Source organism: Bombina bombina, chromosome 7 (assembly GCF_027579735.1).
Source record: "Bombina bombina isolate aBomBom1 chromosome 7, aBomBom1.pri, whole genome shotgun sequence".
NCBI classification, from domain to species: domain Eukaryota; kingdom Metazoa; phylum Chordata; class Amphibia; order Anura; family Bombinatoridae; genus Bombina; species Bombina bombina.
In genome coordinates, this window is record NC_069505.1 from 140949507 (window position 1) to 140966717 (window position 17211).

Sequence of the window (17211 nt, forward strand, 5' to 3'; positions counted from 1 at the left end):
ATAATGGAGCAGAGCCTGCAGATTGAATGGTTTAATTAATTCTGTTTCCTGTTCGTAATATGTAACATAATCTGCTCTGCTGAGCCAATCCACCCCAAATTTGACCAGAGAAACTATGTTGTAATATTTAATGTTGGGACACGAGAAACCCCCAAACTGCTTCTCCTGGGTGAGCTTGCTAAATGCAATACGTGAAGTCTTTTTCCCCCAAATAAATAAAGCACATGCCTTGTTGAAACTATTAATATCTTTCTTATGCAATAATAATGGTAAATTCTGTAGCAAAAATAAAAATTTTGGGAATATAATGGTTTTTATCACATTTATACGAGACGAGATAGATAAGTAATATAGATTCCACTTTGCTAGATCATGATGTAACTTCTGAAAGATTTCTTTAAAATTGAGCTGATACCATTGTGCCGGATTCTTGCTGATCTTTATCCCTAAGTACTTAATACTTTTTACTTCTTTAAACATATCTGCATAGCTATTTCTATTTTTCATAATCCACAAAATTTCTGATTTGCTGATGTTAATTTTATACCCAGAAAATGAACTAAATATATCTAATATTTGCATAAAACGTGGTATATTCTGTTTCGTATTTTGTAAAAATATTAGTAGATCGTCTGCGTATATTGATATAGATACCTGCTGTTTTCCTAGCAGGACCGGAGGAAGGGTCTTTCTTATATATATAGCTAATGGTTCCAGTGCGATATCGAAAAGTAATGGTGATAAGGGGCACCCCTGTCGTGTTCCTTTGCCCAGAATAATATTCTGAGATAATTCTCCATTAATAAGAAGTTGGGATCTAGGTTTATTGTATACTAACCCAATCAGGTCAACCAGGGCGCCGGAAAAGCCAAACTTTCTTAATGAATTTATAAGGTGATCCCATATAATTGAGTCAAAAGCTTTTTCCGCATCCACGGTAAGTAATGCTATATCTTCAGGGTAAGGTTTATTTCCGGCGTCCTGGTCGACCCGATGTAGGTAGTCGATGGTAGTAAGGACTCTACGCATATTCCGAACTGAGTTTCTCCCTGGAATGAAACCTGCCTGGTCAGGGTGTATAATTTCCGTAATAGATTTTTTTTATTTCTATCCGCTATCAGAGACATTAAAATTTTGTAGTCCTGATTTAGGAGTGAAATTGGGCGGTACGACGCTACATTAGTTGGGTCCTTATCTTTTTTATGAATTAAAGTCACTACTGAATCAGAAAAATAGATTGACTTCATATCTTTCTGCAAATAATATTTGTTGAATAATTTAGTTAAGGTGGCAGATATCTCTGTTGCCATAATTTTGTAAAACTCTGCCGATAAACCGTCTGGCCCTGGGGCCTTACCGGATTTTAACTTTTTTATAGTATCTAATATCTCTGCTTCGGTGATAGGAGCATTAATGGTCTGTAACGCTTCCTGAGAGATTTGAGGGATGTCTAACCCCAGCCAGAACAGCTCTTTTTGCGTCTCGTTCACTTCCTCCTTAGCATATAAATTACTATAGTAATTAAAGAATGTACTGCTAATTTCCTGTTTATTCGTAGAAAGTTTCCCTCCTGTTCTAATAGCAAGAATTTGGTTTGATTTCTTCCTGAATTTGATCAGTCTAGCCAGGTGTTTGGCCGATATACCCTGGCAGCCCTGAAATGTGGCCCTGTTTCTTAGTTCTTCCTGCGCTCCGATCTTCTTTAAAAAACATTCCCTTTCTACTCTTGCTGTTTTGTATTTGTCCCAATTCTCCTTATTGGGTAATCTGAGATATTTTGCATAATTGTTTCTAAGTTGGTTTGAAAGCTGTGTTTCTCTCGCCCTATTTTTCCTGCTTCTTTTAATCATGTATGCTTTCACCTCCCCCCGAATAACTGCCTTACCTGCCTCCCAAAATATCTCAGTTTTATTATCATACTCTCTATTTTGAATGGAGTATTCTCTCCATTTTTGCTTTAGCCAATTTACAAAATTTGCATTTTTATTCATATACTGCGGAAAGCGAAAAGTATTAACTGTTTTCTTGGGGGGAACACCCGACATAATCCTTAGGCCTACAATCGCATGGTCAGATAAGATTATCTCCGAAATCTGAGATTCAACTTGATTTCTCATAACCTGCTCATCTAATAGGAACATGTCAATTCGAGAAAAGTTTTTATGGGCACCCGATTCGCATGTGAATTCCCGTGCATCTGGATGCTGAATGCGCCATGCGTCATGTAATTTTAGTATACGTGTAAAGCTTTGCAATTGCTTAGCTTCCCTAAGATTGGCCGCTCTCCTCCGGACTTTATATCTATCTAAGTCTGGGCACATTGTACTGTTAAAGTCCCCTGCTACGATCAAATTCTGCCCGATGTAGGGGGTTAGGACCTGCTTCATCTTTTCCCAAAACTTTGTATCCCAGTTATTTGGGGCATATAAATTGCATAACGTCCAAGTCTTATCATCTATATTTAATTGTAACACTATGTACCTCCCTTCTGGGTCTAGTTCTTGCTTAATTAATGAGTACGATAGATCTCTTCCCACCATGATCGCGACCCCTCTCTTACGTTTCTCACATGGTGTTGCGACAATCTCAGCTATCCAGTTTGTTTTTAACTTTCCTATCTCTGCTTTTTTCAGGTGCAATTCTTGTAAAAATATAATATCTGGCTTATGCTTCCTAGCTTCTTTGAGAATATTTTTTCGCTTAATGGGTGATGTTATTCCGCCCACATTCCATGATATTAACTTTAATGAACTATTCATTTTTCCTGTATTTAATCATTACTTAAAAAAAAATAAAAGAGGAGAGAAGAAAAAAAAAAAAAAAAAAAAGGGCCCTCTCCCCCGTATCCCCCCAACCCTCCCTGTCCTTTTGGTGATACCTCCATTGCATTCTCTCTTTCCTAAAATAGCTAGTGAACTCTAAGAATTACATTATACTTCAATTTTATTTTCTCTGCAAAAATCTTTTGCATCCTCAATTGTGTTCAGTGCTATGACCCCATCCATGCCCAATACTGTAATTTTCGCTGGGTATTTCATGGTTGCTTTCAACCCTGCCTTGATTAGACCTGAGCAGAATGGTGCCATAGCACGCCTCTTTGTCGACGTTTCCAAAGAAAAGTCTTGAAATAAGAGAATCTGCTTAGTGTTTATAGTGAGTGTCTGGGCTTGTCTATACTTTTGCATAATTTTTACTTTGTCTTGAAAGTTTAGATATTTTATCATGACCATTCTTGGTCGCGCACTGCCGTCTTTTGTCTGCCTTACTATACCAACCCTGTGTGCCCTTTCCACCTGAAAACTCCCATCTACTACTTGTAGGCCTAATAGTTTGGGTAGTGTTTGAGCGCTGAATAATAAGAGGTCCTCAAATTCTCCTGACTCTGGGAGCCCTATTACACGTACATTACTCCGCCTGGACCTATCCTCGAGGTCCTCAATTTTAGCTTTTAATATCTTGATCTCATCTGAATGTGTATCTATAACTGCTTCTTGTGTAAAATGTCTATCTTCTACATTTGAGATTCTGGATTCTATTTCAGTAAGTCTATTTGAAAATTGTTTTATTTCATTTGATAATTCTGAAATTTCACTCTTCACCATTTCAAATTGGGGCAGAATCAGTTCCGCCAGCTGATTCGTTGTTAATTGTTTCTCTACATTAAGATCAGGGCTCCTTATAGTTACTTCTTGCATGTTTTCTTGTGAGGACTTTGGTTTTCTATCCCTCCTTGGAGGCATAGCTGGAGATTTATTTCTAGAATTTGTAATAAATTTCTCCATTGGGTCGGCTAGTTAAGGCTATTCTTTATTCAATCCTCAGCTTGGCACCTAAATGTGTGTATTCGACTGCACTTGTGTCCTTATTTAATCTGACTCAGTTTATGAGGACTAAATGTTTTAGCTACCCCCTTTTTGCAAAGTGCAAAATACTACTTAAACAGATAGCTTCTGTGTCTTTAACCCTGGCTGATTGTACTTAACTGTCTAGGGCTATTACTTAATTATTCTGTTTAGCCTAATATGCGGAGGCCCAACTTCAACCTTCTAGCCTTCTTCTAGCTCTATGTCCGAAAAGATAGTTTAATACTTTATAATTTACAGTTTTTTGCACAGAGCTGTAGAGTCTATTAGCCTCTTATCTAGTCCTGGATAGTTTTTTCACTTGTTACTGGATATACCAATTTGGTGAAATGTACCCCTATTCATACCTATGAGCAGGATATAAAACAACACTTCTCAGGTACCTTTTACAGCATTACACAAGTATATACAGATTTAGGCAGCCCTTTAGCAATTCACTGCTGTATGTAATAACTCAACACTTCAGCGCCCTAGTATAGAAACAACACACGATGTGAACACTTAACTTATCTGGTGGATTCTATCAAATTAGCAGTTATTAACACACTACGTGAAGACCCAAAATAACACTTGATGTGCAGACCTAACAAGTCATACAAAACATGAACCCTCTTTCAAAGACAATTTTTCAATACAGCACGGACTTAACAATTTAAGTTATTTATACAGTCATTAAGTGCTTAACCTTCTTTGTGGGCTTTATGCAAACTTATGAGTTTTAAATTTTCTACAGATCTAAGATACCCTGTAATGATTTAATATTTCAGGTAGATTATATGGCACTGCCAACCTCTGTAATAACCCAGTCAGTCTGCTATACACTTTATAGCTTGCCGTGCCTTGGGGTGTCACAGCTTGATTTGCTTACCCCCCCTTCGTCTTCACGGTTCAGCTGTTAAGAGACTCATACAGTACACGTTGATTTAAAGCATACCAGGTGTATAAATGCACACAAAAAAAAAGAAAACTTATTTCTATATACAATACACGCTAAAAAGAAACTAGATGTAGCCTATAGAGCAGATTTAAACAGTATGAGTGTTATTGCTTATATTTTTCAACTTTTATGTTGTTTCACATGACTCAGGAAATCAGCAATCTTTAGACTAAGCTATAAGTCCCAGTTGCAGACCAGTGACCGTTATTCTCATATTCCGGCTCCACCTGATCTAGCTGTATTTTCAGCCACCCTTTGATAGTGATTTCCATACAACTTAATCCAAATAGTTCCACCTTCTGTGCCCCTCTCCTAAGGTTACGCAATTAAGACCTCCAACAGACAATAAAGTACCGGCTCTCCCTCTATGTATACTGGAGAAAGGAGGGACAGGAAAAATGGCAGAATCTACCAGCAACAGTTCACCATATACCTTTCTGTGCCTGTATGCTAACTAGCGTTCACTGCCTTTTTTAAAGCATAGAGCATTTGGGCAACCATGCTACCGTTTTAAATTAAGTGGGCCATTAATGTCTTTGATATGACATCCTCGCTTCTCTTGCCTCTTTAATGATAGTGCGCTCTTTTCTGGGGTGCGTAGCTTGCTCTTACAGTCAACAGCCCTTTGTTGCAACACCACTTCAACTCCAACAAATTGACAGTACTTCAGCACTTTACTTTACTTACCCCCCTCTTTCTTCACGGGTTTGCAGATGAGGCCTCCAATAGCTTTTTCTCCCGCGGGGATCTCTGCCGCTCTCACAGCCCTGCTGCTGACTGCACCGTACCATGACGAGCAATTTGGCGCTCGGGCGTGACGTCAGACATGTTCGCCAGCTTACGGAGGGGGGTAAGGAGACTCCGGTCTCTACTGCTTTACCGGGTAAGTGGATTCTTGTAAGCTCAACCTTCTCCTTGTATATGGCTCTCTCCGGGATGGCAGGCTTTTGAGTGTCCTTGCAAAGAAAGGTGGCTATATTGGTCACTGATTTGTTTTTGTTTTGTTTTTGAATGTCAGAAATGTATATTTGTGAATGTTGAGATGTTATATTGGTTTCACTGGTAAAAATAAATAATTGAAATGGGTATATATTTGTTTTTTGTTAAGTTGCCTAATAATTATGCACAGTTATAGTCACCTGCACACACAGATATCCCCCTAAAATAGCTATAACTAAAATCAAACTAAAAACTACTTCCAAAACTATTCAGCTTTGATATTAATGAGTTTTTTGGGTTCATTGAGAACATGGTTGTTGTTCAATAATAAAATTAATCCTCAAAAATACAACTTGCCTAATAATTCTGCACTCCCTGTATATATATATAAAATCCTCTCTCTCTCTCTCTCTCTCTATCTCTCTCTCTCTCTCTCTCTCTCTCTCTCTCTCTATATATATATATATATATATATATATATATATATATATATATATATATATATATATATATATTTATATGCAGTGGGGCAAAAAAGTATTTAGTCAGCCACCAATTGTGCAAGTTCTCCCACTTAAGAAGATGAGAGAGGCCTGTAATTTTCATCATAGGTATACCTCAACTATGAGAGACAAAATGTGGAAACAAATCCAGACAATCACATTGTCTGATTTGGAAAGAATTTATGTGCAAATTATGGTGGAAAATAAGTATTTGGTCACCTACAAACAAGCAAGATTTCTGTCTCTCACAGACCTGTATCTTCTTCTTTAAGAGGCTCCTCTGTCCTCCACTCATTACCTGTATTATTTGCACCTATTTGAACTTGTTATCAGTATAAAAGACACCTGTCCACAACCTCAAACAGTCACACTCCAAACTCCACTATGGTGAAGACCAAAGAGCTGTCAAAGGACACCAGAAACAAAATTGTAGACCTGCACCAGGCTGGGAAGACTGAATCTGCAATAGGCAAGCAGCTTGGTGTGAAGAAATCAACTGTGGGAGCAAAAATTAAAAAATGGAAGACATACAAGACCACTGATAATCTCCCTCGATCTGGGGCTCCACGCAAGATCTCACCCCGTGGGGTCAAAATGATCACAAGAACGGTGAGCAAACATCCCAGAACCACACGGGGGGAACTAGTGAATGACCTGCAGACAGCTGGGACCAACGTAACAAAGGCTACCATCAGTAGCACACTACGTCGCCAGGGACTCAGATCCTGCAGTGCCAGACGTGTCCCCCTGCTTAAGCCAGTACATGTCCGGGCCCGTCTGAAGTATTTCTCGACTTGCATTATATTGGTCGAGAAAGACCAAATTACAGGTACTGAAAGTGACCCGTCTGAAGTATGCTAGAGAGAGCATTTGGATGATCCAGGAGCGGATTGGAAGAATGTCATATGGTCAGATGAAACCAATGTAGAACTGTTTGGTAGAAACACAACTTGTCGTGTTTGGAGGAGAGAGAATGCTGAGTTGCAACCAAAGAACACCATACCTACTGTGAAGCATGGGGGTGGCAACATCATGTTTTGGGGGCTGTTTCTCTGCAAAGGGAACAGGATGACTGATCCGTGTACATGAAAGAATGAATGGGGCCATGTATCGTGAGATTTTGAGTGCAAACCTCCTTCCATCAGCAAGGGCATTGAAGATGAAACGTGGCTGGGTCTTTCAGCATGACAATTATCCCAAACACACCACCCGGGCAACAAAGGAGTGGCTTCGTAAGAAGCATTTCAAGGTCCTGGAGTGGTCTAGCCAGTCTCCAGATCTCAACCCCGTAGAAAACCTTTGGAGGGAGTTGAAAGTCCGTGTTGCCCAGTGACAGCCCCAAAACATCACTGCTCTAGAGCAGATCTGCATGCAGGAATGGGCCAACATACCAGCAACAGTGTGTGACAACCTTGCGAAGACTTACAGAAAACGTTTGACCTCTGTCATTGCCAACAAAAGATATATAACAAAGTATTGAGATGAACTTTTGATATTGACCAAATACTTATTCCCCACCATAATTTGCAAATAAATTATTTCCAAATCAGACAATGTGATTGTCTGGATTTGTTTCCACATTTTGTCTCTCATAGTTGAGGTATACCTATGATGAAAATTACAGGTGTCAATTGGTGTCTGACTAAATACTTTTTTGCCCCACTGTATATATATATATATAGATATATATAGATATATAGGTATATAGATATAGATATATATATAGTACCAAAATACCATAAGATATATGTAGAAATATGTATTTATGAATAAATAGAACATATTCTTCTATGTGAAGAACATTGGAATATGAAATATTCATATTTTTTTATAACGAGTTAGTGCACTTGAGAATATGTGATCGGGTTTGCGCATGAATAGGGTGTTAGGTTTTTCCACTTTATTTGCGCTATTGACTTTTATGGGGGAAAACTTTATTGCATACTCGATATTCTAAGTTCATCTTTTTACGTGCATCTGTTTAGCATGCAAGCGTAAACTGTTTATTTTGAACTTGTAATACGAGCACTACCCGGCGCCCGCAAAAAGCTTACTTCTAGCCGAGTCAGTGCTCGAGCATGAGCGTTAAAGACCGCTCCACTTGTAACTTGGCCCATAGTGGCTTAATTTTTTTTTGTTACTAATATGACACACAGTAATTTACTCCCTGTTCCAAGTAATAAACATTTAACAGTGATTATACCCCTTTTCTGCCTATAGCATACACGCAGGAGTCAATGAAACTCCTAACAGCTCATATCATACACACAGCTGTAATTGTATTTCTTGATTGTTAGCAACAAAACACAGGAGTGAGTTAACCCCTTGACTGCCCTTTATAAACATGCAGCAGCGACTTTATTTTGTTGATTTCGTATTCCACAAAAGCAGCAATGATTTACCCCTCAATCTCCATTAAAGGTACAGTCAACTCAAACATTTTTATAGTTTAAAAAAATAGATAATCCTTTTATTACCCATTCCCCAGTTTTGCACAGAAAACATGGTTATATTAGTACACGTTTTACCTCTGTGATTAGCTTGTTTCTAAGCATCTTCTGATGGCCCACTAATCACATGACTATCTATTAACTTGCATTTAAGCCAATTAGTGCTGTGTTGTTAGAACCCACAGGCGTCGGCACAATTTTATCTATATGGCTCACATGAGCTAGCTTCCCCTGATGTGAAAAGCAAATACAAAAGCATGTGATCATGAGGCTGTCTTTAGGGTCTTAGAAACAGACAGAAATTTAGAGATTTAAAGTTAAAGGTTATAAAGTATATTAATCTCTTTTTTTTTCTCCTTCTTGTTTTGGTTTGTAATATTTTTAGATTTTTAAGTATCCCACAGAAAAAATAATCCCACAGTGTATTCTTATTCAATGCATAGTAGTTAAGGCATAGTATAAGGGTGTAAATAAGATGTCCTTTGTGGATGTACAATGTAATACTTATGAATTTGTACCTATTTATTGTTTTGTGCATGTACGTTTTTTGCCATTATATTCTGTGCCTTGAAAAAGTAACTGTGTATTCCTTATTATGTTGTTTACACTGTGGCGTTGTAAATAAAGATTAAAAAAAAAAAAAATCTAACCATGTTGGTTGTGCAAAGCTGGAGCATGGTTAGTAAAAGCATTATCTATCTTTTTAAACAATAAACATTTTTGTGTTGACTGTCTCTTTAAGAAATTGGCAAATAAGAGGTTAAATCACTTTTGTAAAATGCATAACCCCTTGCTTAAAGGGATATAAAACCTAAAAATGTTCTTTTGTGATTCAGAGAATACTATTGTAAAAAAAGTTTCCAATTTACTTCTATTATCAAATTGACCTCGTTCCCATGGTATCCTTTGTTGAAGAGATACCTAGATAAGTGTCTGAAGCACAACATGGCAGGAAATTGTTGTCATCTAGAGTTCTTTCAAATGGATAACATTCTTGCAAAGCTGCTGCCATATAGTGCTCCAGACACGTGCACGCTCCTGAGCTTACCTCCCTGCTTTTCAACAAAAGATACCAAGAGAATGAAGACAATTTTATAATAAAAGTAAATTAAAAAGTTGTTTAAAATTGCATGCTCTATCTGAATCATTATTTTTTTTTTATATCATCATGTCCCTTTAATCTCTTACCAGCTCCTGGCTCCTGCAAACCTTATGCGGCCTCTTATTGTAGCAAATCTCTGTGTTGACTTTAAATATAGTGGAAACAAATGTTGACTAAACCTATTAAAAACATTAGTAGACCATTCTGCCACATGTATTGTAAATGGTAACTTTTTATCATCAAATCAACTGTACTAATATATTAAATATTTGCCAGATTATTTTTCTTCATTCTCTTACAATCCTTATTTGAAAAAGCAGGAATGTAAGCATGCTGATTGGTGGCTACATTTATAATAGGAGCAAATTAGAAAGTTGCTTAAAATTGCAAGCTCTATCTGAATCATGAAAGAAAGAAAAAATGGGGTTTTGTGTCCCTTTAATGGCACACGTTTAGATGCCTTGGATTTTATGTAAATCATACCATAATAACCCTAGGCAATGCTTTATGCATACAGCTTGCTAACTCTGCATTACCTAGTAGTCTTAGTCTAGAAAATAGCATTTGATTGGATGGCACCTTTAAAATGATAGTGAACATGCAAGGATTTACAGCATGCCAGACAAGTAAATAAAATATAAGTAACCTCAGTTATTGTAAACTCATTTTTATCATTAGATCAACACTTTCTACCAGATATTTAACAAAATCCACTAGCTGTAAAAATTCAATTTGTAGAAAATATTATTCAGATAACATTTTGTGAGGAATAACTACATGACATGTATATAGAATAGTATATGTCTACGTTTTATTTGGCATTTTAATCCTTTAATATATATACATATTTTAAATCTGTACATTTGTAGAACACAAAATAAACATTTCTTTATAAGTTATAACAGTAGAAAAACTACATCTTAGTTTAAAAAAAATCAACCAATTCAATCTAGTTATCAACTTTTGACTTTTTATAAAGTAATATTGGTATAAAAATACCCATACAAGAATTTGTACAAAATAGTGTACAGTTTATATAAGCTGTATAAATACAGCAATGTTCATATATCAAAGAGGGTCAACCATAAACTGTATACAATGCTAGTGGATACAATGTAACAGACAGAAACACAATGACATGGACAGACAATATACAGAGATATACAGGTGCAGTGATAATGAATGTTCTAATGAACAAAAGAGTGGGACAGATTATTGGTAGACACCTCTCCAATGACTTTGTACTATTTATAATAATATTACATTAGAGTCTTTTTTTAAGAAAGATCAGGAGCTATGATACTGTAATCTCCTCATCCTGTTCCTCTTCTGATGAGTCTGAAAAGTCTGAAGGTTTACTGGGGCTGCTGGAGTTGTATGGTGAGGGGGGCAGTTGAGTGTCCAACCTCAAGTGATTGTCTGTGTAAATTAGGCTGTGCCTAGGGCTAGTTGCTGTACACAAGTTGTCCTCCTCTCCTAGAAGTTTCTTGCCCACATCACTGAGATCTGGGTGAGGGTTAAACTTGGTGGGTAATGTTTGTTCTCTGCAACCCCCAGAAGATAGCAGCTCACGCTCCTTGGAATTCCTCCATTTCATCCTTCTGTTTTGGAACCAAATTTTCACCTATGATAAAAGCAGGCAGATATTAAAGGGACAGTCTACTTATTGTTTAAAAAGACAGATATTACCCATTCCCCATTATTGTATAACCAACACAGTTATATTAATACACGTTTTACCTCTGTGACTACCTTGCATCTAAGCCTCTGCAGACTGCCCCTTATCTCAGTTCTTTTGACAGACTTGCATTTTAGCCAATCAGAGCTGATTCATAAATAACTCCACTGGAGTGAGCACAATGCTATCTATATGGCACACATGAACTAATAAAATGCACTGAGATAATAGGCAGCCTAAAATTGCTTATAAATTACCATGTGAGCCTATGTAGGCTTATGCTTCAACAAAGAATACCAAGAGAACAATGCAAATTTGATGATAAAAATAAAGTGGAAAGTTGTTTAAAATTGCATACCCTATCTGAATCATGAAAGTTTAATTTTGTCTTGACTGTCCCTTTAAATCTATCATTCTTAATAAAGCAGATTTCATTTTAAACAATTCCTAGTTATGGCTACATCATGCATAGCAAGGGTTTGTATACAATAGGGTATATGCCTGTGAGTCACTGCTGTGCTGTCTTTATATTTGTTTCTATTTTAAATGATTATCTGATCATTTGTGTTTGAATACCCCCTTGTTCCTTGAGTGGACATACAACTAAAGTATGTTTATTTCTTTTCTGATTCAGATAGAGTATAAAGTTTTAAAATACTTTCCAACTGATATGAATGATCAGATTTACTTTGTTCTTTGGTATACTTTGTTGCAAAGCAGGTAGGAAGGCTGAGGAGCACTATATGGCAGACTCACAGGAATGCAATGTTATACATTTGCAAGAGCACTAGGTGGCAGCAGTGTTTAATAGAGCTCCAGATACGTGCACGCGACCTTCCTAGATATGCCATTGGAACAGAGCAAGTGCAACAAAATTAAATTGAAACCTTTTCTAAAGGCTATGCACGTCACTATGAAACACTTTGAGTTTATGTCTTTTTATTGGAGATTAGAGAGTGTATACACAGCACTTATTAGTTAGGTAATATTAATATACATTAAAATATGTTGAATTGAGTTAACTCCTTGTTACCAGTGAGTGCTACAACTCTTTGGATTAAATGGATAGCTATTAGTTGATATAAACTTACATAGAATAAGTGAAGTGCTGAAATCTCACCTGAGAATCTTTAAGTCCCAGTTTGCCTGCTAGTTTTTTTCTGTCTGGTTTGCTGATGTATTTCTGTTTCTGGAACATCTTTTCCAAAGCTTTGCGTTGTACGTCTGAGAATACAGCTCTCCTGAGCATCCCTCTGCGAGGTTTACCCCTGGAGGCCAGGGGCCAAGAGAAAGTGCCAGGGATGGGGACTACTGAGGAAGAGGCTACAAGAGAGAAGGGGAGAGTGGCATTTAATTATGTGATATTAAGTAACATTTTATCATTACACAACTAGCAATAAAATACAACATTTAAATTCAACTGTGCAATATTAGACGCATAGATAGATAAATAGATAGATAGATGATAAATTAGATAGATGATAGATTAGATACATAGAAAGATGGATGATAGATAAATAGATAGATGATAGATCAGATAGATAAATGATAGATTAGATAGATGATATATATATATATATATATATATATATATAAAGATAAATAGATATATAGATGGATGGATAGATAAATAGATAGATGATAGATAGATGATAGATAGATGATAGACGATAAATTTGATACATAGAAAGATGGATGATAGATTAGATAGATAATAGATAAATAGATAGATGATAGATCAGATAGATAGATAACTGATAGATTAGATTGTTGATATATATATAGAAAGATATATATAGATGGATGGATAGATAGATAAATAGAAAGATAGATAGATAATAGATAGATAGAGAGATAGATGAATAGATAGATAAATAGAGAGATAGATAGAGATCTCAAAAATAATTATTTTACTAAGACGTTTCCTATATTATTATTATTATAATAATCATTTTTCTTCAATACATCGAAAGCAAATGTTTTAATAAAAAAATGATTGCAATTTTGATTTGATTTGATTTTCTGTTATAAATAATACTAGATTTTATTATTTGTTATGCGGAATTGTTTCACTTTTTACCAATAGAACTTAGGGGCTCATCCTAACATTAAATCCCTATGAGACCTCATTTTGTTTAGTTTTGCTTTGCATGATAGACTTTTTTTTAACATTTGAGGGCCTTTTCAGTTAACTTAAAAGACTTTGAGGCTTTCTTCAAATGAAAATGTATTAGCTACAGGTCACAGCATCTTTACAATATTCAGCTTCTCTCTATTCCTGTTGTATAATGATATAAAATATTGTGCACATTTGTCACAAATAAGATGTATAGTTTAAAGAACATCCATTCAATTCTTGTATCCCCTGATCTAAATATCTCATAACCTTTACAAATATTCCTTTTCCCTAATCTAAATATTCTATACCTTTAAAAACTGTTAAGAATGCAGTTTGCTGTGATGGAAAGGGCAGCTAATTAGTACAATGACTGGCTCCCAATGCCTTTGGTATGATAAATAGGGACGGATTTTTCTTTTAAAGAAACCAAAGAGGGACAGAAATTCTAACGAAGCATGAATTGTAATTGTGTAGTAATGAACTAACAGAAAAAGACTGCGGACAAGCAGTTAGAGCTATATATTATTGGTACAAAAGAAATTTACACTTTCAAACTAAACAGCACTGCATGCCAAGCCCATCAGCAGAATACTGATGTCAGCCTGGGCTTTCCATTCTACCCCAAATCATTTCATTTCAAAGACATGAAAAGCTATTTATAAAGCTCAGCTTGTTTTGTCAGGGCATTTATCAGATTGATAATAGACTCACATTTTATTGGCAAGGAATTGGAGAAAGAAACTGCATTTTTGTCAATGGGGTTAAGAGAAGAATTTAGACGTTTTATCTCATTTTATTAGGTTTAAATATTAACTAGTTTCTGGTTAATACAATTAACTTGTTATTAATATGAGACACAGATTAAAAATATATTCCCACTTGTTTAAATAAACTGTATTGTTTGTGGGTGTGATCATCTTTTTGTCTATCTACATATGATCTAGCATCTATCTATCTATCTATCTATCTATCTATCTATCTATCTTTATTTATATCAATCTATCTATATTCTATCTATCTATATATCTATCTATCTATCTATCTATATATCTATCTATATATATATATCTATCATCTATCTATCTATATATATATATATATATATATATATATATATATATATATATATATATATCTTTATTTCTATCAATCTACCTATCTTCTATCTATCATCTATCTATCTATCTATCTATCTATCTTTCTATCTATCTATCTATCTATCTATCAATCATATATCATCTATCTATCTATCTATCTATCTATCTATCATCTATCTATCTATCTATCATCTATCTATCTATCTATCTATCTATCTATATTTCTATCTTTATTTCTATCAATCTAACTTCTATCTATCTATCTATCTATCTATCTATCTATCTATCTATCTCTATCATCTATCTATCATCTATCTATCTATCTATCTATCTATCTATATTTCTATCTTTATTTCTATCAATCTAACTTCTATCTATCTGTCTATCTATCTGTCAGCAATTAAAGTCAGCGTGTATAGTTTATTACCTGAATGCGAATCTGTAGGGACTTGCTAAAACCCCCACACAAGAGAACACACTATGTGGTCTTGTGAAAATACTGAAACATTGAATGACCCTTAATGGAAAATTAGCCTATGGCTGGTAAGTGTCTATCTTCGGCCTGGTAACTGCCTGTGTGTGGCTATCCAGGGGGAGCTGACCAATTGGTCATGGTACTGAAAGCTTTGTTGAGAACCAGTGGCAAAGTGCACTGACTCTGTGGGAAAACTGAGAGCATGAAGAAATGCCAAGACTTTCCTTGTGAGAAAGGAAACGCCTCAAATTTTGTGCATGACAATTCTGGCTAATTTGTAGATCAGGGAAATACTGAAAAATGTCAGCAGTCACTTCTTGTGCTAAATAGGGTATCAAATTAGCGAGACTGATTTCTGAATGATCACTCCTTCCTCCCCTTGAACCATAGCAAAACCCAACAGGGCTAACACAGAAAAATGTGGCCAGGAAATGCGTGAAACAAGGGGAAAAATCAGACTACTCCAAGGTCAGGAGGTAAAGACAGAGGCTGGAGACCTACCTGGGAAATAGGAGGTCCTGATGAAAGGCTGAAATGATCCCTCAAAATATGGGAAGGAGAAGGTTTTTGGGGGGACGTTGGAGAGTATAGCTGGTGCAGGCTCTGTAAGGAAAAAAGCAACATATTTCAATATATACCATTAGATTAAAATGAGAAAAATAACTATTTGAATAGGTTTGCTAAATGCATTAGTTAAGCTGTTTCTACCCAGGTGTGAAAAAGGGTATGGGAAATCAGTTTTAAGAAACAAAAATTAATGAATGAATACATCATTAAATAAATAAATACAATTAATACTTAAAGAAAAATTATTGTTAGGCACAATTAAGTATCTATTGATTAAGAGCAGTTTACAGGTTGTATTTATATGTGTGTTATACCATAATAATTTGTGTTTGCCTGTGTGTATGTTAATACCATAAGGGTATCTTACATAGAATCTATATACATTTTGCAATAAGTTAATTACCGTACCAGAATTATTAATTTTGGGTTAATTTTCTAGCTGTACTTATATTGGAAACTGTAAACACCTACTGGCCTATATACGTATATATTATTTGCTAAGATACAGTTAAACTCCTTATAAGTTAAATCTGGAAGCTATCTTGTAAGCTAACGATGTTTGCTCTCACCTGATCTTGTGCTGGATGAGAGTATAGCGTTGACTCCAAACTTCAGAAAAGTGGAATTGCTGCTGCTTGAAGAGGTGTTGGTCTGGGATGGACACCCTCTCCTGGAGCTTCCCAAGTCGGTGCTGTCTGTCATACTTGTGGGACATTCTGATACTGGAGGGGACATGCTGGATGGAGGGATAGCCCGAGGTAAGTATGATGCTGGCCGGCTGATTCTGATGAGATCTTCCACCAAAAAGCTAGAGTGACTGGCTAAAGCATTTTGCAGTGTCTGGGGTAAAGTCAGGGTTGGAGTGGGCCTTAGTAAATTGGGGTACACAGCTGGTGGAGCTAAGAGGCTGGGGTACATCATTTCTAAAGGCTTGTAGCTACCTTCCTCAACTTCCAAAACTGTTTTCTGTGTTCCTCCTGTTCTTTAACAAGGATCCAGCTAGTTAGACAGGGGTTGTGCTAGGCTAGCCCCCTGGATCCTAGTTTTTATAGTGGTCAGCTTCCTAAAGCCTTTTCAAATTTGACAGCACCAACAAAAAGACTCAACCAAATTCTCCACTTGAGCTTCATTCATGGGGAGTTGGTTACTCTGATTGGTCCAAAGGTGCAATTTATGATTGGATTAGACTTCATAAGTAAGCAATACACCATGGTCCTCAACAAAGAGGTATAGCCATCAATTTTGCATATTGACTGCATCTTTAGAATACATTGCTTTAAAAGACCCCAGCAGGGTTTTATTCACAGGCAACACACACGGACTAATTAAATGCCTATTTAAAAAGTTTCAAAATGACATCTTGCCTCACAGAAAAAGAATTATTTAAATAAAGCACTAAATTTATTTGCAACCCCCTGCAGAGGTGAGAAAATAAACCAATACATATTCATACAAATCTATTTAGTAACTGTCAGATGCAA

General features: G+C 36.0%; 1 protein-coding gene across 1 annotated transcript; it reads right to left on the bottom strand.

The window, feature by feature from the left end:
- Positions 1-11088: 11088 nt before the first annotated feature.
- On the bottom strand, positions 11089-16721 carry DBX1 (developing brain homeobox 1). The gene is made up of 4 exons (XM_053688901.1): positions 16300-16721; positions 15665-15766; positions 12593-12795; positions 11089-11418 (listed from the first exon to the last, which is right to left on the bottom strand). The coding sequence occupies exons 1-4, from the start codon at positions 16649-16651 to the stop codon at positions 11089-11091; spliced, it is 987 nt and encodes a 328-aa protein (XP_053544876.1). The 5' UTR covers positions 16652-16721.
- Between the last annotated feature and the right edge of the window lie 490 nt (positions 16722-17211).